General features: G+C 32.6%; 1 protein-coding gene across 1 annotated transcript; it reads right to left on the reverse strand.

The window, feature by feature from the left end:
• Window positions 1–15,215: 15,215 nt before the first annotated feature.
• On the reverse strand, window positions 15,216–21,236 carry LOC130967967 (sucrose synthase-like). The gene is made up of 14 exons (XM_057893027.1): window positions 21,038–21,236; window positions 20,094–20,208; window positions 19,523–19,649; window positions 19,073–19,224; window positions 18,772–18,964; window positions 18,056–18,391; window positions 17,848–17,943; window positions 17,579–17,752; window positions 17,354–17,470; window positions 17,087–17,253; window positions 16,754–16,978; window positions 16,115–16,678; window positions 15,591–15,729; window positions 15,216–15,475 (listed from the first exon to the last, which is right to left on the reverse strand). Exons 2-14 carry the CDS (start codon window positions 20,180–20,182, stop codon window positions 15,446–15,448), a joined length of 2,409 nt encoding a protein of 802 aa, XP_057749010.1. The 5' UTR covers window positions 20,183–20,208; window positions 21,038–21,236; the 3' UTR covers window positions 15,216–15,445.
• Window positions 21,237–25,652: the final 4,416 nt, after the last annotated feature.

Genomic DNA, 25,652 nt, shown 5'->3' on the forward strand with positions numbered 1-25,652 from the left:
CGTTACAACTTGGCGTTCAACTCCAAGAGAAGCCTCAGCTCGTGGATAGATCAAGCTCAGCCCAAACATACACCAAGTGGGCCCCGGAAGTGAATTTATGCATCAATTACTTATCTTTTTAAATCCTAGTAGCTAGTTTAGTATAAATAGAACTTTTTACTAGTTTATTAGAAGTCTTTGGATCATTCGGTCTTGTGACCACTTTTTACTAGCATCCTCCTTGCATTATTATTTTCGGCTGCTATCTCCTCTTCCTTTTCGAAAATTTCAGTAAGGCTGTCTCTGGATTGTTGTAATTTAGCTTCTCTTAGTTTCCTCTTCAGAGTCCTTTCAGGTTCAGGATCTGCTTCAACAAGAATATTCTTGTCCTTGCTCCTACTCATATGAAAAAGAAGGGAACAGAAAATAATAATAGGGATCCTCTTTACCACAGTAGAGAGATTCCTTTATGTTAGTAGAAGAAAAAGGGAATAGAAGAAGGAAAATGTAAGAATCCAAACACAAGGGTGAAGATAGGTTCAGATTCTTGAGATGAAGAGAAGTATTAGTAAATAAATAAATAAATAGAAGAAGATAAGAGGGAGAGAATTCGAAAATTAATTTTGAAAAAGGGTTAGTGATTTTCGAAAAGAAGAATTAAAATTAAAATTAAAATTTAAAACAATTAGTTAATTAAAAGAATTTTGAAAAAGAGGGAGGTAATTTTGAAAAATTAGAGAGAGGAAAGTAGTTAGGTGGTTTTGAAAAAGATAAGATATAGTTAAAATAAACAAAAAGTCAACTAGTTGGTTGAAAAGATTTGAAATTCAATTTTGAAAAGATAAGGAGTTAGAAGATATTTTGAAATCAAATTTTTGGAATAAGATAAAATTTTGAAAAAGATATGATAGAAAAGATATTTTAAAAAAGAATTGATTTTTAAAGTAAAATTTAATTACTTGACTAACAAGAAACTAAAAGATATGATTCAAGAATTTAAAGATTGAACCTTTCTTAACAAGAAAGTAACAAACTTCAAATTTTTGAATCAATCACATTAATTGTTAGTAAAATTTTCGAAATTTTGAGATAAATATCAGAAAAAGATTTTGAAAATTAAATTAAAAATTTTCAAAAAATAGTAAGAAAAAATGAAAAAGATTTGATTTTTGAAAAAGTTTTGAAAAGATAAGATTTTTAAAATTGAAAATTTGACTTGACTTATAAAAAACAACTAACTTTAAAAATTTTTGACTAAGTCAACTCAAATTTTTGAAATTTTGAGAGAAATAAGAAAAAGATTTTTTTTTATTTTTGAATTTTTAAATGATGAGAGATAAAAACATGAAAATGACTCACAACATGAAAATTATGAATCAGAACACATGATGCATGCAAGAACACTATGAATCTCAAGATGAACACCAAGAACACTTTGAAGATCATGATGAACATCAAGAACATATTTTTGAAAAACTTTTGATGCAAAGAAAACATGCAAGACACCAAACTTAGAAATCTTTCATGTTTAGACACTATGAATGCAAAAATGCACATGAAAAATAACAAAAAACACAAAACAAGAAAACTTAAAGATCAAACAAGAAGACTTACCAAGAACAACTTGAAGATCATGAAGAACACTATGAATGCATGAATTTTCGAAAAATGCAAGAACAAGATGAATATGCAATTAACACCAAACTTAAAACATGACACTAGACTCAAACAAGAAACACAAAATATTTTTTGATTTTATGATTTTATAATTTTTTTGGATTTTATTTTGTATTTTTTTTTTGAAATTTTTTTGGGAAAAAGAAAATAAGAAATTCAAAATTTTTAATAAGAATTCTAGGAATCTTTCAATGTTAGCCTAAAGCTCCGATCCAGGAATTGGACATGGCTTAATAGCCAGCCAGCTTTAGGATATAAATCAGACATACAACAGCTGATATTTCAATTAACTTACCTCTATGTTGATGATTGGAAGCCTCAGTCCAAAACAATTGAACATGGCTTTACAGCCAGCCAGGCTTCAACATGCTTCATGAAACACTAGAATTCATTCTTAAAAATTTAGAATAATTTTCGAAAACAGATGAGAAATTTTTGAAATATTTTTGGAGAAATTCTTGAAAATAAAACAAAAATAAAATTACCTAATCTGAGCAACAAGATGAACCGTCAGTTGTCCAAACTCAAACAATCCCCAGCAACGGCGCCAAAAACATGGTAGGCAAAATTGTGATCTCTAATAATGGCATTCATGTTCGTTCTCTCCCTGGTAATGGTGCCAAAAACTTGGTGCATGATACCATGGTCCAAACATAACTTCACAACTTCGCACAACTAACCAGCAAGTGCACTGGGTCGTCCAAGTAATAAACCTTACGTGAGTAAGGGTCGATCCCACGGAGATTGTTGGTATGAAGCAAGCTATGGTCATCTTGTAAATCTCAGTTAGGCGGATAATAAATGGTTATGGAGTTTTCAAATAATAACAATAAATAAACAGAAAATAAAGATAGAAATACTTATGTAAATCATTGGTGAGAATTTCAGATAAGTGTATGGAGATGTTGTGCTCCTTCTGAATCTCTGCTTTCCTACTGTCCTTATCCAATCCTTCTTACTCCTTTTCCATGGCAAGCTGTATGTAGGGCATCACTGATGTCAATGGCTACATCCCATCCTCTCAGTGAAAATGGTCCAAATGCTCTGTCACAGCATAGCTAATCATCTGTTGGTTCTCGATCATGTCGGAATAGAATCCATTGATTCTTTTGCGTTTGTCATCACGCCCAACAATCGCGAGTTTGAAGCTCGTCACAGTCATTCAATCCCTGAATCCTACTTGGAATACCACAGACAAGGTTTAGACTTTCCGGATTCTCACGAATGCCGCCATCAATTCTAGCTTATACCACGAAGATTCTGATTGAGGAATCCAAGAGATATGTGCCCGGTCTAAGGTAGAACGGAAGTGGTTGTCAGTCACGCATTCATAGGTGAGAATGATGATAAGTGTCACGGATCATCACATTCATCATGGTGAAGTGCAACGAATATCTTAGAACAGGAATAAACTGAATTGAATAGAAAATAGTAGTAATTGCATTGAAACTCGAGGTACAGTAGAGCTCCACACCTTTAATCTATGGTGTGTAGAAACTCCACTGTTGAAAATACATAAGTGATAGTGGTCCAGGCATGGCCGAATGGCCAGCCCCCAAAATGTGATCAATAGTCTCCAAGATGAACAATAGAATAAAACTGAGACCAAAGATGTGGTCAAAAGATCGAATGGTCAAAGACATCTAATACAATGGTAAAATGTCCTATTTATACTAGACTAGCTACTAGGGTTTACAGAAGTAAGTAATTGATGCAGAAATCCACTTCCGGGGCCCACTTGGTGTGTGCTTAGGCTGAGCTTGAGCTTTACACGTGCAGAGGCTTCTCTTGGAGTTGAACGCCAAGTTGTAACTTATTTTTGGCGTTCAACTCTAGTTTGTGACGTGTTTCTGGCGTTTGACTCCAGAATGCAACATGGAACTGTCGTTGAGCGCCAGTTTGCATCATTTAATCTCGAATAAAGTATAAACTATTATATATTTCTGGAAAGCTCTAGATGTCTACTTTCCAACGCCATTAAGAGTGCGCCATTTGAAGTTCTGTAGCTCCAGAAAATCTATTTCGAGTGCAGGGAGGTCAGAATCCAACAGCATCAGCAGTCCTTTGTCAGCCTTCTTATCAGAGTTTTGCTCAGGTCCCTCAATTTCAGCCAGAAAATACTTGAAATTACAGAAAAACACAAACTCATAGTAAAGTCCAGAAATATGAATTTTACATAAAAACTAATAAAAACATCCCTAAAAGTAGCTAGATCCTACTAAAATTTACCTAAAAACAATGCCAAAAAGCGTATAAATTATCCGCTCATCAGTCACTCGCTTTAAATTTGGATTGGGTACTAGTCTTGGTCCTTGATGCACAAGCCATATTGTTGGGTTTTCTAGTGGCCTGAAGCGGGTTTTGTACACCTTTCGGAACTTTTCAATCTAGGCACTGGTTTGCACAATAGGCAAAGACTTGGCAACAAGGAATTAGATTTACCTAAAACTCACCATAATCACAATGCCGAAGATGCAACTTTACTGCAAACTCCATACCACTGGGCATCTCACGCACTTCAAAGACCTCATTCTTCCTATCAAATAAGTTAACTTAGATGTTTTCAGATGCGCGCTTATTTGATAGAATTTTGTTAGTTGGATATTCAGAGAATAGTCGACCTGCACTTATACGAGCCTTAGGATCATGTCTCTTCCTTTTGAACAACGCATTCAGCCTGTAAAAGGTTGCCTTAACAAAGACTATTATGAGGAGATTGCATGCACCTATCAAAACTCCATTAATACACTCCACTAACTTGGTGGTTATATATCTCCAGCGATGTCCACCATCATATGCCAAGGCATACTGCTGTCGAAGGATATTGTCCAGCCATTACCTGTAAGCCTCCCCACGCTCATATAATCTCTGGTAACGCATATCGAATTCACGCATTATTCTAGAATACTCTATGTTAACAATTAGCTTCTGCATATACAGCGCCTTGAACCTCCTCAGGAAATTGCATGCTATGTGTTTGATGCAAAATATGTGAATACCTCTCGGATATTGCCATGCTCCATTACTACGACCTACAACTGAGATAATTGACTCATGTCGATCAGAGATAATGGCAACACCATCTCGATTAACCATATGTGTTTGCAAATGACTAAGAAAAAAGTGTCAAACATTGATAGTCTCACCCTCGACTAGGGCAAATGCAAGAGGCATGAGATTCCCGTTGTCATCTTATGATAGTGCATCTAAAAGAGCTCCTTTATACTTTCTATATAAATGTGTGCCATCAACTTAGACCAGTGGCTTGCAACTGCTGAATGCTATAATACACGTAGAATGCCCATAAGACTCGCGTCAAAATCTGAAGATCTTCAACTAACTCATCCCCTCAGTAGCATATGCAGTTTCGTACTCAACAGCTGCTGATGAGTTTTTTGCAACCACTGCTTCAAACCATGTGGCCAAAGCTTCATAAGAAGCTTCCTACCCACCAAATATTTTCTCAACTGCCTTTTGCTTGGCCAATCATACTTTGTGATAACTTATCATGTAGTTGAACTTTGATTGCACTTTAGCAATGACAGATTTTGCCTTTATGGATGGGTCAGCTTTAATTAATTGTTTTATCACTTATGCAATTGTATCAGAGTCCAGTTTAGTATGATCTTGAGAGATGGTACATCTGGTGCACATGTGATTATCATTGTACCTCTTTATCACCCAACAATATTATCTTTTTATAAGACTAACTCTTATAAGTCAATCATAGCTTGTTCCATATTATAAGCATTTAGCATAGAATGTCGTCGGTTCTGATTCATACACCCTGTAATTGACTCCTCTTCAGATGGTATACTCTTTAGCTGACACAATGATAATCTCTCTAGAGTTACACCCCCATTTCAACGATGAATTCACCTTCAGCGACAACAACGGGGCTGCACCAATAATAAAACAAAATAAATCTAAATAGGGTAAACCACCAAAATGTACTCAAATAGTTTTGTCATTAACAAAACTGCACTCGAATTTTGTTATTGACGAAAATATCCTCAAATTATTTAAAAACTAAGTAAATAGTCATTTTTACCATAAAAGATTCGAACGCTGGCAAAAATGATCACGGAAGAGCTAAATGAACTTTATACCCATGAAAAATTAATTATGTTCGACAAAAATATCCAATCGTTAAAGTTTTTGTTAATTCCATTTAAAAAAAACACATTAAATTCCAAAATTAGCCCTACCATCAAACAACTTCATAACCTTCAATCTCCTCTTATGTCTCCTTCTTCGTTTCTTCTTCTTCCATTTATAGAAACAAAATGAAAAACAAAAGAACTCTAAGCCCCATTCCTGCTCGCCACGTTGATGCACCTCCCCTCACACTAAATTCAAAGATGAACAAAATCCACTTCTATTTCAGCAAGTTCTTTTCTATTAAGCCTTCAAAATACTCCCTTTCATCAGTTTCAACACTATCTCATTTAGAATTGAGCATTCAAAACAACAAGAAGCCCTTTCCCGTAGAAGTTTCTAGAACCATCATGGAGCTTGCCACTGTGGGAATCCTCTTTGCTTTGACCAAAAAGGGTCATGAAAGTTCTTCTTTCCCTTTGGCCATTAGCACCAGGTTTGTCGTTGACCCTTATGAAAGCACCATTTTCTTCTTCTTGAATCTCACTTTTCCCTTATCTCCTCAAACTCCTTCTTCCCTCTATGTTCAGGTGCCATTGCTAATGCTAAAACTTCTCTACTTCATTCTCAGGTTTTAAATTATGCTTCTTATAACCAATTAAGTTGTAATTAATATGAATGATTAAAAAAATAAAAGAAAAAAAAAAGAGGGAGGTGGACAGATTTAGAAAGGAGGCAAATTTGGGCTTAGAGTTGTTTTGTTTTTTATTTTGTTTCTGTAATGAAAAAAAAAAGATAATTAAGAAGAAGAAAGGGCATACTAGCTAAAGATGATTGGTAATATGGTTAATTTTAAAATTTAATGTGTTTTTTGAAATAGAATTAAAAAAACTTAAAGATTGGATACTTTTGTCGAACATAATTTATCTTTCATGGGTATTGATGAGCAGATTTATATGCTTTTTGGCATTATTTTCATAAATTTTTGTTATGTTTTGTTTAAGTTTTATTATGTTTTCATAGGTTTTAGTGCAAAATTCACATTTTTAGATTCTACTTTGAGTTTGTGTGTTTTATGGTGATTTCAAGTATTTTCTGGATGAAATTGAGGAGTTTGAGTAGAAGTCTGATTCAGAAGCAGAGAAAGGACTGCAGATGTTGTCAGGATCTGACCTCCGTGCACTCGAAGGAGCTTTTCTGGAGCTAAAGAAGTCCAAATGTCACGCTCTCAATGGCTATGAAAAGCTAACATTCAGGGCTTTCAAGAAATATATAATAGTTCATACTTTGTTTCGAAAATGAAGGCCCAAAACTGGCATTCAACACCAGCCACCAGCCCCAAAACTGGCGTCCAGCGCCCACAGGGGAGCAACTGGAGTTCAACGCCCAAAAGGGGGTCCCTAGCCAGCGCTCAACACCCCTAAAGGACATTAGCACGTGTAAAACACTTAAACTCAGCCCAAACACTCACCAAGTGGGCCCCAGAAGTGAATTTTCACACTATTAACTTAGTTTATCTTATTTCTATAATCCTTAGTCATTGGATTAGTATATATAGACAAGAGTTCACCATTGTTGAGGACTTTTGAACTCTTGCCCACTTTTACTTTTTCCATTATATTTTTCTGTCAGTATGAGTCACTAACCTCCTAAGGTTAAGGTTAGGAACTCTGCTGAGTTTCATGGATCAATAATATTACTATTTTCATTTAATATGTCTGATTTTATTCTCTTATGCAACCTTGTTATTCATCTTATGAATTGAGGGTGACCCGTGATAATCACCCTTGTTCTACATGGGTTCCGTGTGATTCCTGACCCGAATAGCGTTGAACTAGTGCTAGAGATTACATTGCGGATTCCAATAGAGCATTTGAGCAACTTTGGATATGTGACATATAATCCTGTTGGCTATGGGTGCGTGAGGTCTCTGTGGTGTTATGGCTAGAGTCAGAGAAGCAGCACTTTCTGATCCAGAAGATCTGCCTTGTCTGTGGCACCTTGAGTAGGATCAAGAAGGGGAGTAGATTGCTTAGAGTTTCATCTTCTGCTACAGTGAGAAACCTAGAGGTGGCTTGATGAGAAGACATAAGTCATCTCAACGTGGTGGATTGCTACAGTGGAGGAGGTTAACTTGATGAGAGGACATGAGTTAATCACTTACGGCTACCATTGAAGGAATCAGAAGGTTATTGAAGAAGACAGTAAGAAAAGTTAATCCGGAAAGACAAAGCATCTCTGAAATCTCAACCATTCTCATACCATTGAATTATCATCTATCTAGTAACTTTTATTTATTTCATTTTATGCTTTTTCCGTGACAAACTATAATTTATATCCGCCTAACTAAGATCTGCAAGGTATCCACTGCTTGCTCAAACCAACAATTCTCGTGGGATCGACCCTCACACACCTGAGGTATTACTTGGACGACTGATAAACTCCAATTTTGTGGTTATCTTGTATTGAATATAAGCGTCCGAATTTTTCATGGTCAAAAATGACAATTTACTCTTAAAAACACGACAAAAAAGCTCAACATTAAAGATGTATTCCCAAAAAATACTTTAGAGATTGAATTTTGATGCAATTTTTTGGAAGCATAATTATAAAAAAAATATTTTATCCTTAAAATTTGGTAATTTTTTGCCATGTCTATTTTTTTGTGATTTTTTTCAACAATTAATCATACTTTTAAAAAATAAAATAAAAATATAGAGATCAAATTTTTATTCTATTTTTGTGTGTATTTTTTAAATAATTATCTACATATTTTTATAAAATTTTGGATCAAATGCATAAGTGGTTTATCAAATACAAAAGTCGTTTACCACTTATAAAAAAATACTACTCTTTTTGAGCATTTTTGTTGCATTTTTTAATTATTTGAGAGTATTTTTGTTGATGATAAAATTTGGGTATTGATGATCGGATTTTTGTGTGGTATTGAATTTCGCAAATGTAATCTCGTTGAAAGTATAGTTTCTAAACCAACAAAGAATCCTTTCATACAAACATTTGGTTGTCATAAGTAACAAACCCCTATAAAAATAAATCGAAGTATTCAAACCTCTGGTCGTCTCTCAAAGGAATTGCAGGGTAGTTTTCTTGTTATTAGTTATGAGTTGTATATTTTGGGGTTTTGGATAAGAAACAAGAAAAGTAAATTGTAATGAAAATCAAATGATAAAAAGGTCTTGGAAAGGTTTGGTGGTCAAGGATCTCTATCCTTATCGCTAACCACAACATGATAATTGCAAGGATCAATCCCATTAGGTCATCCTCTAACAAGTAAAGGAAAGTCAAATGAGCTATATCAATCCAAGTCCATAAGTCCTAGCTACTCACTAATTGAATTAATGAAGGCTAGAGTCAATGGCTACCAACTATCAATCACTTGGACATTAGTAACTCAAGAAATCCTAAGTTACCATCCCAAGCCAAGCACACAAAGTTCTACTCTAACATCATTCCAAGCATTTTATCAAATATTTGGAAGGCGTAAAAGGAAAGCATAGTAAATTGACAACAAGAATAAAATCTAACAACAACTTAATTTCAAAGAATCAACAACAACAATCAAAGAAATCACAACTAACATGAATTACCTCAAATTGCATTAAAGAAAAATAGAAGAAGGAGCAAGAGTGTATCAACAACAAGGTAAGGAATTACAAGAATTAAATGCTAAACTAGAGAGAGGAAAGGTAGAAGAACAAGAATTTGTAAAGAAAAAGTAGATCCAAGCATGAATTAAACCTAGATCTAAGAGAAAAATTAAACCTAATCCTAATCCTAATTCTAGAGAGAACAGAGAGCTTCTCTCTTTAGAAACTAACTCTAACTACTTCTAAAACTAAACTATGTGCTAAAAGTATAAAGGTGTCTTGATCCCCTTCTAATCCTTGGGTTTAATAGCATCAGAAGTGAGTTGGATTTGGGCCTGGGAAGCCCAAAAATTTCCCCCAGCAGATTCATTTTAATGAGGTCACGTACGAGCGTCGACACGTACGCGTGGGTCAAGCATATGCGTCGTTTGACAATTTGCTATCCATGCAAACGCGTCATGTACGTGTACGTGTCGCCATGCGACTTCACTTTCCACGCGTGCGCGTTTGCTGCGCGTGCGCGTCGATCTCAGCATCCCAAATCCTTGTTTTTCCATGAGTTCTCCACTTGCATGCTTTTTCTCTTCATTCCTTTGATCGATTCGTAGCCTTTCCAACCTAAATTCACTAACAAACACATCAAGGCATCTAGTGAAATCAAAGGTGAATTAAAATCAACCAATTAAGGGCTTAAAAAGCATGTTTTCACACTTAAACATAATTTGGGAGACAATCATAAAACCATGCTATTTCATTGAATAAATGTGGGTAAAAAGTGATAAAATCACCTAAATTAAGCACAAGATGTACCACAAAATAGTGGTGCATCAGGTATATTTTTATCAATGACAAAATTATTCGAGTATATTTTTGATAGTTTATCCATCTAAATACTATCCAGTTAATAATAATAATAATAACAATATTAATAATAACAATAATAATAATGACAATCATCATCATCGTCACCGTAATGGTAACAACAAATAATAATAATAATAATAATAATAATAATAATAATAATAATAATAATATTATTATTATTATTATTATTATTATTATTACCAAAACTCTTCATCGCTTTCGGTTTTATAACTCATTCGGTTTATGTTGGGTTGATAAACCACTATTTCATGGTTTATCTTGTGCTCAATTGAGTGATTTTTATCAACTCTTTATCTACTTATTCACACTATTTGCATGGTTTTACTTTTTTCTTCCGGATTTTGTCCTATGATTGAAAACATGCTGCTTTGGGCTTTAAATTTGCTATATTTAATCCTCTCTTATTACCCTTCGATGACTTGATATGTGTGTTAAGTATTTTCAGGTTTCATAGGGTAGGAATGACTTAGAGGACAGAAAGGAAACACGCAAAAATGGAAGGAACACGCAAAATGGAGTTTTTGAAGAATCGGCAGCGACAGGAACACATGAACGACGCGACCGCGTGCCTTGCGCAAAATGGCGTCGATGCGAACGCATGGACGACGCGCACGCGTGACTATCGCGAAACACAACTGACACGGACACATGACTGACGCGGACGCATGGAGGAGAAGAACTCCAGATGACGCGGATGCGTGATCCACGCGAACGCGTGACGGACCCCATGTGCAGAAAATTGCAGAAGTCGGCCCCAGTGATTTCTGGACCCTTTTCGGTCCAGATCCAAGCCCAGAGAACACATATTAGAGGCTATAAAGTGGGAGAATCCATCCATTCATAAGACAATTCATCATCATTCATTCATAATTCACAATTTTAGTTTTTAGATGTAGTTTTAGAGAGAGAGAGGCTCTCTCCTCTCTCTTAGGATTTAGGATTAGGATTCCTCTTAATTTCCAGGGTTAATGTTCCTTTTATTTATTTTCCCAATTTAACTTATGAACTTTTCCATGTTAGATTTGATTTCTTTTATTAATGCAATTTGAGGTATTTCAGATATATGATTTTTATTTAGCTTTCTATATTCTTGGTTCTGGTTGATTAATTGGTGACTCTTGAGTTGTCAAACTCATCGTGATTGATAATTATTATCTTTGCTGATTGATTTAGATTCCTATAACTAGTCTTTCCTTATGAGTTGACTAGGACTTTAGGTGTTAAATTGATTTGTCCACTTGACTTACCTTCATAGTTAGAGGTTGACTGAGTGGGAGCAAAAATATAATTCTCATCACCATTGATAAGGATAACTAGAATAGGACTTCCAGTTTTCATACCTTGCCAATAATTTTCTTTGCTATTGATTTAATTCCCTGCAATCTATTTTCCTTGTTCAACCTTTCAAAAACCCAAAAATATTTTTCATAACCAATAATAAATCATACTTCCCTGCAATTCCTTGAGAAGACGACCCGAGGTTTGAATACTTCGGTTTATAAATTTTACTGGGTTTGTTACTTGAAACAACCAAACTTTTGTACGAAAGGATTCTCTGTTGATTTAGAAACTATACTTACAACGCAATTATATTTGTGAAATTCTTTACCGATAGAAAGTCCGATCGTCATGGGTTTCAGAAAATCGACATTATCGATTTCTTCGAATTCAACATACATCTTGATAAGTGAGGCTTGTACTTTAGTTTGATGATAAGTCGAAAACATTTCTTGCATACTAGTTTTATCAGTCACATGTATTATTTGAAATTGAACGAAACCACCAAATACTAGCACAAACTGTCTGAACAAAATATTTGTCACCCTTTTCAATACTTAATGATTTACACTTTGAGAAAGTACACTCTTTTAAGTCTTTTATATGTTATTGAAAGAAAAACAACAATAACACATGGATTCTCACATAAAAAATTCACACTCTCATATATATGAAACAAAATTTAACTATTGTAGTATATTTTTAAATTAACATAACCTTTCCGTTTATACACTCCTCACCCTCACTCACGAATATGCAAAACACTCTCAAGGTGAATAACAACCTTCTCACAATGAACAATAACTCTACACTTCAGCATAACACAATATTTATATTTTTTTTATTCCTACATACACAAAATTTCATTGTCGTTTTTACTTTTTTCTGCAACACGTCGGTGACATCTTCATCGAATTATATTTTAAAATACAAAATATCACGGTTGTTTTTAATTTTTTTAATTAAAAAAAGTAAAACACTCAAAACGTCATTAACGTTTAATTTTTTATTTTTTAATTTTAAAAAAAGTTTATCACATGAAAACGGCATTGCAGTTTTGTTATTTATTTATTTTTTAACGATAACGTTGGCGCCATTTTTTATTTAAACAATTTAAAAAATATTTTTATGCACAAAATATCGGTGATGTTTTGTGTCTTCTAAAAAATAAAATATATCTCATAATAATGTAAAATTTACATGCACCAAAATATTGAGGTACATCTTGTTACAATATCAAAAAAAAATTAGTCGAACTTGTTCGCACAAAATATTTGAAAGACTAAATTGTTACTTTAGACTTATTATTATACAAAAAGAAATGAGTAGCCAGAGCCAAGAAGAATGAGCTGGTTTTAATTTGCATCCAAAATCGATTGTTACATGTACAAGGTTTGGAGTTATTTTCAAAGATAAATGATTAAATTCGTCTTTAAAAGATTATTTATTTTTTAAATTAATCTCTATAAAAAATTTTAATCAAATTTTCCTTCAAAAAAATTTTAGATTAATCGCATTATCTTTCTGTCATTTTTTTTATTGTATTGGCAATGTCAAAATTTATTAATGTGACACGTTAAATAATATTACAACACACTCATAAGAGTCTTAATTGACTATTAGCATAATAAGTTTATAAAATTATATCAAATCGAAACATAATTGAAGGGAGAACTTGAGGTATTGGAATCTCTCAATTTGGGGTTGATTTGATCTAATTTCATAAACTTATAATATTAGCTGCCAATTAGAACTATTAGGTGTGTGTTGTGGTGTCACTTAACGTGTCACATCAACAAATTTTAACGTTATTAGTAACGGAAGTGACGGAAGGTCTAAAATAACTAACTTAAAATTTTTGAAAGATGACTTTGATTAAAAAATCTTTTAAAAATTAATTTAAAAAATAAGTGATTTTTCAGGAGCTAATTTGACTATTTACTCTATTTTCAAAGGCTCATGCCCATAGTATAGGAAAAAAATAGCCCAATGGCTTAAATAACAAACATAAATCAAGCTAAAAGGACCTAACTTCTCTTTTTTTTGGATAAATCATAAAAAATATATTTGAATAATTTTATCATTGATAAAAATGTACTCGAATTTTGTTATCAACAAAAATACTTCAAATAATTTAAAAACGTGACAAAAATGTCCAATATGTATTCTCAAAAAATGATTTAGAAATTGAATTTTGATGTGGTTTCTTGCAAGCATGATTAAAAAAATAAAATATTTTTATCCTTAAAATTTGGTGACTTTTCACAGAGTATTTTTTTGCTAATAACCAATAATACTTTTAAAAATTAAACAAATTGAAATCAAATTTTTATCCGATTATTTTTGCGTATTTTTTAAATAGTTATCTAAATGTGATTTGTCAAATACAAAAGTTATTTGCCACTTACAGAAAAAAAATTTGAGTATTTTTATTGCATTTTTAAATTATTTGAAGATATTTTTATTGATAATAAAATTTGAGTATATTTTGTCAACGAAAAAATTATTCAGCTGAATTTATGGTAATTTATCCTTTTTTACATTTAGGTAATATTAATATTGTTTATACATATGGCTCAGACCCAAGTAAGCCAAAAAGGTCCAATCCAAAAGTTGGCCTTTACTACCTACCCGACCTCCCCAAAGAGGTCGGGTTCAATATAAGCTCCTCTCCAAGGAGGTCGGGTTCAACATGAACTGCCAGATAACGCTTATTCAAATAGGTAAATGCCCCTTAAAATCTCTCATCCACTTTTAGAAGAGATATCTCAACAACCCTAAGATAAAAAAACGGTTATCCACCTTTAGAAGTAGAACTACTCCAACCGTAGTTATTGGATCATCACCTATAAATACACTAACCCACTCAGATAAAGCTAAGTTCCAATATTCTCTAAACCTGCTTACTCCCCTTGCTAACTTAAGCATCGAAGTGTCTTTGTAGGTACCACTCTCATAGTCTCTCACGTACGCAACTCGGATTGCGGCTCCCAAATGCTAAGCAAAGCGGAGATCATTTTCTTCTAACGTTTGGGCCAATCTTTTGAACCCAATCCGCCCCTCTCAGGTTACCTAGATAACAAATATGTAGTCTTATTTTATATATATATATATATATATATATATATATATATTAAGATTATTGTGGATAAAATTTTTTAATTTTTTATTTTAATAAATACATATTAAATTAATTAATAATTTAAATTTTGTATCCTTTATATTTTTTAGTTAACAACTTTAACGTTGTGTACTCTTAATACACATATTAGTTAAACTTTTTTTTAAGTAAAATAGCAAATCAGTCCTAAGAATTTTCAAACTCTCTTACCTAACCAAATAAAATTACAATCAAGCCTCTTAACTTTACCCGACCAAAAATACCATGGAAAGTAAATAAATAAGAAAAAGCATGTTTAGTCTTTCCGATTTAAGGATTAATCAGTCTCACATTGTTTATGATAAGGACCATGTCATTATTTCAATTGAATCAGTCAGAAACTATATCCCTTTCTCTTTTTTATCCTTCCTGAGTGTGCTATTATTTGGAATGTATTATAAACACGAGACATTCTAAATCAATACTAGTTTAGCTATAACGTTTTGAAGTTAAAAAGATAAAAGCAACTATGTACAAGGTCCATGAAGGGAAAATGTGAACCAAATAAGTGGAGAGGACAATGCTTAGAATTGAAATGATAGGGTAGATCCCAAATTTAAAGATTTCAAAAGATCCAATAATACATAATAATAATAATAAAAATAAAAAACACTTTTTTAAGCTTTTCTTATAATACCAAAACCTAATCAAATACAATATCAAAATAATTGAAATATATATATCAATTCCACAAGACTCCAGAAGAGAAAAAGCCGATTTCACCATATGTGAAGTTCCTCAATCTTCACTTGACTTGATTTTACTCGACAGCAAGGGGCACAGACTCAGCCTGAGGTAACAAGAACAAAATAATATCTTATTAGCTAAACATCAAAAATAAAAAATGAACACATAAATGAAGGAAGCCATTGAACAATGTTACAAGAGAAGAGAGTTATGCATACCAGCATGCGGTATTTGAGGGCATAGAACATCTCAAGGTAACGCTTGCTCTCGCGGCGGTCAAGGTTGGTCACATGCTTCCAGAAGCCGTAGACTCCAGTGAGAGTCAGCAGGCGGTCGGAGTAAATTTGCCACGTATACCTGTGAACAAGGCAATGCAAAAGAAGAGGAAAATTGAGCTTAAGTGATGCAACTACACATTAAAACGTTTCCCAAAATTAGATGGTCTACTATAGTTCCAAGTGAAATTTCAAGTAGTAAAATGGTGCGATAATTAATAATGATCCTTAAAACCATTGATTTGGTGTCAAAGTTTATACACCAAATTTCAACCATTAATCTTGTGTTGACTAGCTCATTACTTTGATACTAAAGACCAATGATGAAAAGACAGCCCAGTCCACAAACATTCCATGTTGATGTATGATATGGAAAATGACCAATCCAAAAAAGTGTATATACGCAGCCTAGCTTGATGAAAATTTAGTGTAATTCTTTTAAATTAAAAAAAAAAAAGATTGCTTACTTCTCATGAATACGCTTGAGACCACCCTGAGAGATCTTGTCCCAGTGAGATGGATCAGCCTTGCTCTTCTCGAAGAAATCAACAAGAATCTCAGCTGCGCGATCACCATGGTAAGGATCAATATGGTAGCCCGATTTTCCATTGACAATGATCTCAGCAGGACCACCATTGCAAGTTGCAAATGTTGGCAATCCACAAGTCATGGCCTCAACAACTGTCAGACCGAACGCTTCGTAGATCGCAGGCTGCACGAACGCACCTTTGGTGTCACAGATCACACGGTAAAGCTCTCCATTCCTCACTCTGTTCATTTGTGAGGAGATCCACCTGAATTGGCCGTTTAGCTTGTAAGTCTCAATGAGGCCATACATCTTCTTCATCTCAGCTTTCTCTTCCAAGTCCTTGGACTCCTTCCGCCTGTCTCCAGCGACCACGACAAGGTTCACAAGCTCCCTAAGGCGGGCGTTCTTGCCGTACCACTCAACAAGTCCTGTGATGTTCTTCACACGGTCCAACCTCGCCATGGTGAAGATAATTGGCTTGGTACGATCCTTCAGTACACATCTGTTTCAGATGGCATCACATTAGCAAAATTAAAGAAGCATAACTAAGGAAGACAATAAAAGAATGGAAACTAACATGTGCTCCTCGTTCTCTACATTGCTATACAGTAGCTCTTCAATCTCCGGGTGGAAGGATGTCAACCTGCGCTCAGTTTCAGTGTATGGGAAGTAAATGCTCATGTCGGCGCCAGGAGAGACAATGTTAAACTTTGGATCGAAGACATCAATGCCGTGGACAACACGGTAGAGTCCAGGAAGGGTGAAGTGAGTGTGGCTCTCATATTGTCCAACAGTGTCCTTGCTGTAGAGTTACATAGAAATAACAAAGAATTAATTCAGTTGAGTAATGAGATAAACAAACATAGAATATAAACTATAAAGGGATGAATATCTGAGGTATCTATCTCACCTTCCAGCAATTTCTTGGAAGGTACTCGTGATGATGAAATCTGTGTGGTTCATTGCAAAAAGATCAGCTGTGAATTGGCATGAGAAGTGATATTTGTCATCAAATTTCTTCCAGTAAATGTCAGATTCTGGATATTTGGTCTTCTCAAGTGCATGAGCAATGGTACACTAAAACAGGGGTTAAAAAGAATGGGAGAAAAGATTTAGGCCTTTGAGTAAAGAAAGTGTAAAGGAATGAACAAGGTGCTGAACTTCAATGCAAACTAACCTGAGTTACACCCAATTTGTGTGCTAACAGAGAGGCAACAATGTTTCCATCACTGTAGTTTCCAACAATCAGATCTGGCTTGCCTTTCAACTCTTTGGCAAGTTCATGAGCAGCATCCTAGTTAAAAAGAAAAATTGTATCAAATCTGAATGTTAATTCAATTTGAAAACCATCCAGATGTTCTAATTATGTGCCAATTGTGATGCATAAACTAAAAAAAATCACCTCAGTGTAAGTTTCTAGGTAGGGCCAGACTTCGAATCTTGAGATCCATTTGCGAACAATTCCTTTCTCTGTTCTAAAGGGAACTCGAAGAATGTGGCAATGCTCAGTGCCGAATACCTTCTCAAGACGTTGGCCGCAAGTAGTTCCAACGGCATCAGGGAGAAGCCGGGTGAGCTGCATTTTAAAAGCAATCACAGGCTCGAGTTAGTGAAAATTGATTCACTATACATAAGTCAGCTAAATATTTACATCTGGAATAGGGAAGATACAATGAGAATGCGAGGGGTGATGTCCAAGCCTTGTTTCTTGATGCGGTTGAGCATCTCATTCTCCAATGCACGAACTTGATCCAAGATGTAAACAACCTGATTATAGAATCACGAACAGTTTATGCCAATTAACATTATTGAAGAGTAAAATGTTAACACGAAAATAGAATTACAAATTTTATCATGTGATATGGGGTTCTCAACTAACCTGGCCACCAGTATCAGGGTATCCCAAGACATTGTCTTGAGCAAAGTAACCATGGGGAGAAAGGATCACCACATTGAAGACCATAGGGATCCTTCCAAGGAATGTCTCCAGGGTACAAGGGTCAGGTGCCTCGAGGAGATCCAGGAGAAGCTGGATCATCTCGAGGACACGCTCGGCGGTGTCACCCCACCCTCTCTCCAAACCAATCTCCTGGAATTTGTGCTCGAATACTGAGTAGGGTGTTTCGGGAGCAAGTGTAACCAGATAGTCCTCTGCCTTTCTCAGAACATGTTGAAGAGAATTCAGGTTTTGAATCCTGTCATTCAACATCATAGTCTGCAAACAACAAGACTTTATTGGTAAATCCAATAATATACCTACAAAACCAGTAATGCCTCATAACTAGTAAATTTGCACTTCAAATTCAGTTATTAGACAAGCCTCTTATGTCAATTACTGTTAATTGTTACTTAAACAAAATGTCTTTTATTCATTTTTCTCATGAACAATAAGGCCAAGGTATATGCCTCTACCATCTGTGACTGGTTCCAGAGGTAGTTACAGAGCACTGCCCCCACCTAAGTGATCATCACTTCAGCAAAGGGAATCAAACTCGCGTCTTTTAGGATACAAGATCATTGCTTTACCAACTGTGCCAATCATCTTTTATTGTTCGAAAATTTGTGAATTTACTGCCAAAAGTGCACAGAGCATACCTTTCCATTGTAACTATGAAGCCTTAGGAACTCCAGCAATGGCTGCATGCTCTCCTTGCCATGGAAAAGCTTAGCGGAAAGGTGGCGGTTAAGGAACTCAACGCCATTCCCAATTGACTTGTTAAGTGTTGGGCGGGGGAAGGATGCGTTAAAAGGCTCAAAGTCCAACTCAAGCACAAAGTTGCCGTTGGAACTACATCAACACAAACCAAAAAAAAAAAATTGTGGACTTGTCTTAACACAACAAACGGAAGAGAGAACACTAAGCATTTGAAACTCAAAAACCTTACTAGTTTATTACCTGCCATCAACAAGCTCTTCCTTGAACTTGAGGTACTCAGCAGGACGTAACTCATCAACAACGAGCGCGTGCACATTCACGCGCAGGTACTCCCAAACACCAGGCCTTAGACGAACTGCCAAAGCAACAAATGGTGGCAGCACTATAGCTTCCTGCAAGACACAACAAACAGAAACAACCAAATGAAATGACACAAATTTCAACAAACCCCACCAAACAAACTTTAATATAAAGCAAAATCTGAAATGAAACTAAGAGGAAAATGTGGCAGAACTTTTACATGCAACCACTAATTTCTACTTTATTTCTTGTCAGCTGCTACTCCAATAGCAGAATCAGCTGAATTGTAGTCCCCACACGTACATACAGTTTTTTTCAGGCTTAAATTCAATAAACGTGGTAGTACACTACAAATATCATTGTTCCCAAATAAACAAATAAAAGAATTACCTGAGTAGATCTCAGAACTTCTCCAAAGGCACCATCATATAGCTTCTGCCTCTTCTCTTCAGGGATTTCTTCAAACTCAGCAATGACCTGGTGGTGCTGCAGGATTCCCTTGCCCTTAGCCTCGATCCTTTTTAACACCAAAAAATAGTGTTACTTACGTTCACATCCTTGTACATTAAAATATCAAATTCATAAGAACAAATAAATAAAGACTAAACATCAAATTGGTGCCGATTAATTTCACGGATTAAATACTTTAGTTCTCTAACAAATTTAACTTTATTATTCAAAAATTTTTCAAAAATTACTCTTGTCACTGTTTTGCAATAATGTTTTTTTTTAAATCTAATTATTTAATAATAAAATTTATGAGTAATTTATTTATTTTACAGACAAATTAAAAATTTTATTAAAAGTGATGGAAAAAACAATTTATCTAATCAAAATAATTCTCCGAAAATTTTAAAGTAATAAAAATGTGTTAAAAACTAATATACAATCTAAGTTGGATACTAGATATTTACTCGTAAATAAATAAACAAAATAAGAATTAAAAAAAATAGCTATCTACCTAGCAAGAAGGGCCAAAATCTCATTCCTCTGTCCAGCGAGAGTCTCATCGAGCCTCTCCTTGAGAGAGTGAGAGCGAGTCAAAGCCATGGCCCCAAACGAAAAACTTCAACCAACTGCAACATAGAAAAAAAGCAGCATGAAAAGAAACTGATCAGACTTTTTTCTCCAATTTTTTTTTAATGGATAAGGAGGGTCACCAAAAGTCAAAACCAAAAAACAAATATTGAAAATTTGTAAAGAAAATTCCAGAAACACTAGATTGGATTTCAAGACCGGCCAACCTTCACCAACCACCATTTCCCAAATAAAATATATTAAAACAAAAAATACTAAATATTAAATGCAGGTCCTGTAAGATCTCTGTACAATAGGGAATAAAGTCAAGATGCGGTTTCATTTTTCCACCATTACCATCATTTTCTTTCTTTTAAATAATATTTTCATTAATTAGATTACTAAAAGAAAGAAAACAAACAAATAAGCAAAAAGAAATCCATCTTAATTGATTATTGCAAGCTCAAGCCTCCGAAATGAGTAAACCCCGGCATGGATCAGAAAATGGTGTTTTTTTATTTGATCTTGTTTTAACACAGAAAAGTTCCTCATTTGGAATGTGAAACACTGGAACTTTCTTTAGCATCAAAATTTGAGCAAAAAGACAACCACACAGAACCTAATCTGAGGAACAAAGTAGGGGAGTTTCACTTTCTAAGCACAGTGAACCAAGTCTCTAAGCTCTCTCTCACATGGAAAAAAAAAGCATAGAACTATATCTATATCTATAGAACAAGGATCGTGTCAGAGAAAGTCTGATCCAGTGGTTAGTGGTAATTACAGCACAATGATGAGTTTGCTGAAAGAGCTAGATCTTTCAGAATAATAAGCTAAGAACATAAAGGAAAGAAGAAAGAAAAAAAAGAGAAAGAAAGAAAGAAAGAATACCAATGGAGAAAAGAGAATGAACGTAAAAAAGGAAGGGGTGAAGGAGAAGAACGGATTGAATGAATGGAAAGAGAGGTGGTGGATGCGTTAATTTATAGACAAGGAGCGCCAAAGGGGAATACCGGAGACACTTTACAGGAGAAGAAAAATACATGCAACAAACTTTACTCTCTCTCTCTCTCTCTCTCTCTCTCTCTCTCTCTCTCTCTCTCTCTCTCTCTCTCTCTCTCTCTCTCTCTCTTTCTGGGTAATTTTGTAAATGCACAATGTCAAAATTTACGTTCTTCACGAAGCCCGCAGTATCATATTCCATTTAATTTATGTACTGTATTATCATAGAAAAAAAGTTATAGTATTTTAGTTATATTGCTTAAATAAATATTAAATATATTAGTTAAAAAAAAAAGAGAAAGTATATATTGCCAACAATAAAGGATCCAACAAAATTTACTAGTGGAGATAAAACATAAATATATAACATAAAGTATATTTTTTATTTTTAATATTATAATTTTTTTAAAACTATTTTTACATCTAATTTGATTTAATTTTATCTTGACATTTTTAATTTATATTAAAATTATCCTTGAACATTAATTTTATCTAAAATTTTATGGACAAAATTAAAATATTTAGAGACATAGAATAGCTTTAATACAAATAAATAATGTTAGGAATAAAATTAAATAAAATTAAATATCGAAAATGAAAAAAATAGTTTACTCTTTAATTATATTTTATTATTATAAAATATGATTAATTTTTAAATTATTTAAATAATAAATTATAATATTAAAATAATAATTTAAATAATAGTATATAATTTAAAATTTTATTCTTTTAAGTTTTATATTTTAAAAAAATTACGTAACTTTTTTATTGTTAATATAAGCAAATGTTAATACTTATAATTTAATAGCAAAATAATTTTATTTAATTTGAGATTAATTTAACACAATAATTTTATGTATAAATAAAATCAAATCTAATAAAATAACTTTTACTAATTTAATGTAATGAGATCAAAAATAAAAATTTAGTAAGAACAAATAAATATTATTATTATATATTACTAAAAAAAGTTTAAATTATAATATATAGGGCACTTATTTTCACATCTCTCTAAATAAATTTGTCATTATACAATTAATAATACACCCAATATTCAACATCAACAAAAGAAAAATTTAACTCTTAAAAAAATCATCTTTAATAAGTTTTATACTGGACTTGTTTGATAATTTATGATAATATTAACTGAAATTGACTACTATACTATTAATTTTTTAATATTATTTTTTAAAAAATAACTATGTTTAATCTAACATTTAACTAATTTTATTATTCTTTTATCTCTGTTTTCTTTAACTAAAAATTGATTATTTAGTTAGACCTTAATTTAATTTGACTGGAGTATCAAAATTTCTGCATAAAGATCTTCTTAAATTAGTCGACAGAAAAGGAAAAAAGACATAACCCTACATGGTTTTTTCTCATTTTTTGAGCGGATCGGATAACATGCATTTTCTTGTCTACCACGTCTGTTCGTTTCTATCCGGGCTGTATATGTGGGCACATCATACCTTCTAGATTATCATAATATATGGAATGTAATTGTTCTCTTTATACTTTCTCATTCTTTATACGTTTATTTGCGTATTGATTTTTAGATAAGGATTTATTATTATTTTTATGACAGGATTCTATTTCTATATATTACGAAGGAGTTTTAATGTATATTTTCTCTTACTCCTTCAATTTATTAAAGAAAAAAATGATGAAACAATAATTACTACATGTTATTATTATTATTATTATTATTATGGATAATATTAATTAGAGAGACAAAAAAATAGTTTAAATTTGTCTTATTTAATATTTGTTAAACAATTAATAAATATTAAATAAAATAAATTTAAATTGTTTTAAATGTTTTTTTTCATCTTTTAAATATCATTGTATTATTAATTACGATAATATTAAAGAAACAAAAAATAATTAAAATTTTTTTTATTTAATATCATTAATTGTTGTAATAATTAATAAATATTAATAAAATAAATTTTAATTATTTTTTATTAATTTTTTATTACCAAATATTTTCGTATTAATTAGATAAGGGCATAATTTTTTTTCATTTTTTGCATAGAATCCTTTCCTAATCAGGCATTGGTATCTAAAAGCCTATATTTATATGCACGGAAAAAGAAATAAAGATTATAGATCTTCGCCAAATGCACATAAACGTTACCTATTTTCAACATATTATTTTGTATAGCAAATAAATTCAAGATAATTTTCTTGATGCGTAAGACAATATCCATCAAAATGAAGAATAAATAAGATTATGAAGACATTAAAAATACGAATCAAAACTTGCCCAAATTACCCTGAATATTCCATGGCGATACCATGAAGAGATTTATCTGATGCATACTTTTCTCCCAATGAATGTCCACAACATGAGAGTTTCTCGTCTATGCTTGTTGCCAAAAAACTTATCAATTAAAACAACAACTCACCATCTTTTAAATTATTACTATTTAAAAAGTTTTACAATTACATTCATGAAAAAATGTGACTTTTTCATATAAAATATAAATTTAATTTCTATAAACTAATATTATAGAAGAGTTTCGTATAAATATCTAGTGATAAATTTAAAAAATTTTGACAGCAAAACAAAATATATAAAATATAATAATAATTTTTCAATTTAATTATTCTATTACTGGTTATAATTTATTAATTTTTTAGTTAAATTCTTATAATTTAAGAGTTTATAATTGAATCATTATATTAGATAAAAAAATTAATTAGATTCTTATTATGTAGTTGTTATTTTTCAAAAAATACATACTAATCCTAAAATATTTTACTTTTAAAATATTTTATAATTCATCCTAGTCAAATACAAAAATTAAAAAAAAATAAAAAGAAGATAATTGAATATTTTTTTCTAATATAAGAACTCAATATAATTACAAAATTTTTAAGGTACAAGAACCTAAATAAAATTGATGAAGTTATAAAAAGTAATAGAATAATTAAACTTAGTTTTTATATTTATATTTTGCTATTGTAAAATATAATCATTATCATTATATTATTATATTATTTTACAACGGATTGTATTCTGAAGCCAAAAATATTGACGTGGCGCATTTTGATGTCAGTATTAGTAGTAAAATGGGTTGAACTCATTGGGCCAACCCGCTAAAAAAGGCGGATCGAGCTAGGATTTAGAACCCGTCAAATTAAAAAAATTCGCCAAACTCGCACCGCCAAATTGGTGGGTTTTGGCGGGGCGAGACGGGACGGGCCGGTCCGCCAGACTGAAGATTTTTATTTTTCTTTTTTTCTTCAAATAAAAGTGTGATTACTATTATAAAATTAATGATTATAGAATTTTTAAACACTTTTTTGTTTTTGTTTTTATTCTTCTTTTAGTTATTAATTTTATTTATTTTATTTTACAATTTTGTATATTTGCTCAAATTATGTGACTTATTTTTTAAAATAAAAATTATTTTATTGACAAATATTATTGTGAACAATTTTATTGAAGTTAAAAATAAAAAAAAAAGATAGTGAACAAAATTATATTATAATTTGATTATTTTTTTATTTGTATTTAATTTTTTAATTATTATTTTCTAGTTATTTTTAATAAATTTTATTTTAAAAAAAAGCCAAGCAAGCTAGTCCGTCGACCCGCCAATCCACCATAAAGTGGGGCAGGCTAGCATTTTGAACCCATCTTAGTTGGCGGGGCTGGCCAAGGCGGGGCAGGTTGGGGCGGGTTGGGGCGGGGCGGCTTGCTTTGCCACCCTAGCTAGTATGCATACATCTCTCTTCTTAAGTTATTTTAAGAAAATATCTCTTTTATATTTATATAAAAATTAGCATTTAATGAATATTATACTAATTGTCAATCATTATAATATACTTATGAATCATACATAATTAGTATTTATATGATATTTATATTAGCGCCAAATATGCTCACATGGCACATGCTGGTGTCAATATACATACCTCTTTCTTCTCAAGTTATTATAAGAAAGCATCTTCTTTATAAGAACTCTACTAAGGAGACAATGAGAAATCTTGATAATGTGTACAATAGGTTTTAAATTTGGGCCAATACAAGGAAACAAAATCAAACAGTTATTTCAAAAAATTAACCATTCCAACCCTAATTTACGAATAGAATTTATCCAAATACCCTTTTTCCTCGCAACCGTCTGCTACCCCATCCTCATCAATCATCCCACATCTCCAGCGTTAGAAGCTCCCTCACCAGCCATCAAACAACCATCCATGTAGTTATTAAAATAATCATCCAACTACCTAGTGAAATGATCATCTAGAATTTGTTAATCGTGTATACTTAAATTAAATTAAACAAAATAATCATCCAATTAAGAATTAAAATAACCATCTACATACCTAGTGAATTGAACATCTAGCATCTAAATTAGGTAGAGGGTTAAGCAGAGGCGTGAGGAAGTTGTTATCGTTAGTGTTAGCAGTTACAGTTTGTTGTTGGAGAAAGGGGAAGGGGTTTATGGTAATTGGAGGATGCTGGGGTAAGGTTTTGAAGGAAGAGAGA

Source organism: Arachis stenosperma, chromosome 3, assembly GCF_014773155.1.
Source record: "Arachis stenosperma cultivar V10309 chromosome 3, arast.V10309.gnm1.PFL2, whole genome shotgun sequence".
Taxonomy (NCBI): domain Eukaryota; kingdom Viridiplantae; phylum Streptophyta; class Magnoliopsida; order Fabales; family Fabaceae; genus Arachis; species Arachis stenosperma.

Coding starts and splice junctions, on each gene's coding strand:
- LOC130967967 (XM_057893027.1), bottom strand. CDS start 20,182: ATGGCTTTGACTCGCTCTCACTCTCTCAAGGAGAGGCTCGATGAGACT. Junction 15,730..16,114: donor CTCAAGCGTATTCATGAGAA/GTAAGCAATCTT, acceptor CCTTGTTCACAG/GTATACGTGGCAAATTTACT. Junction 15,476..15,590: donor CCCTCAAATACCGCATGCTG/GTATGCATAACT, acceptor TTGTTACCTCAG/GCTGAGTCTGTGCCCCTTGC.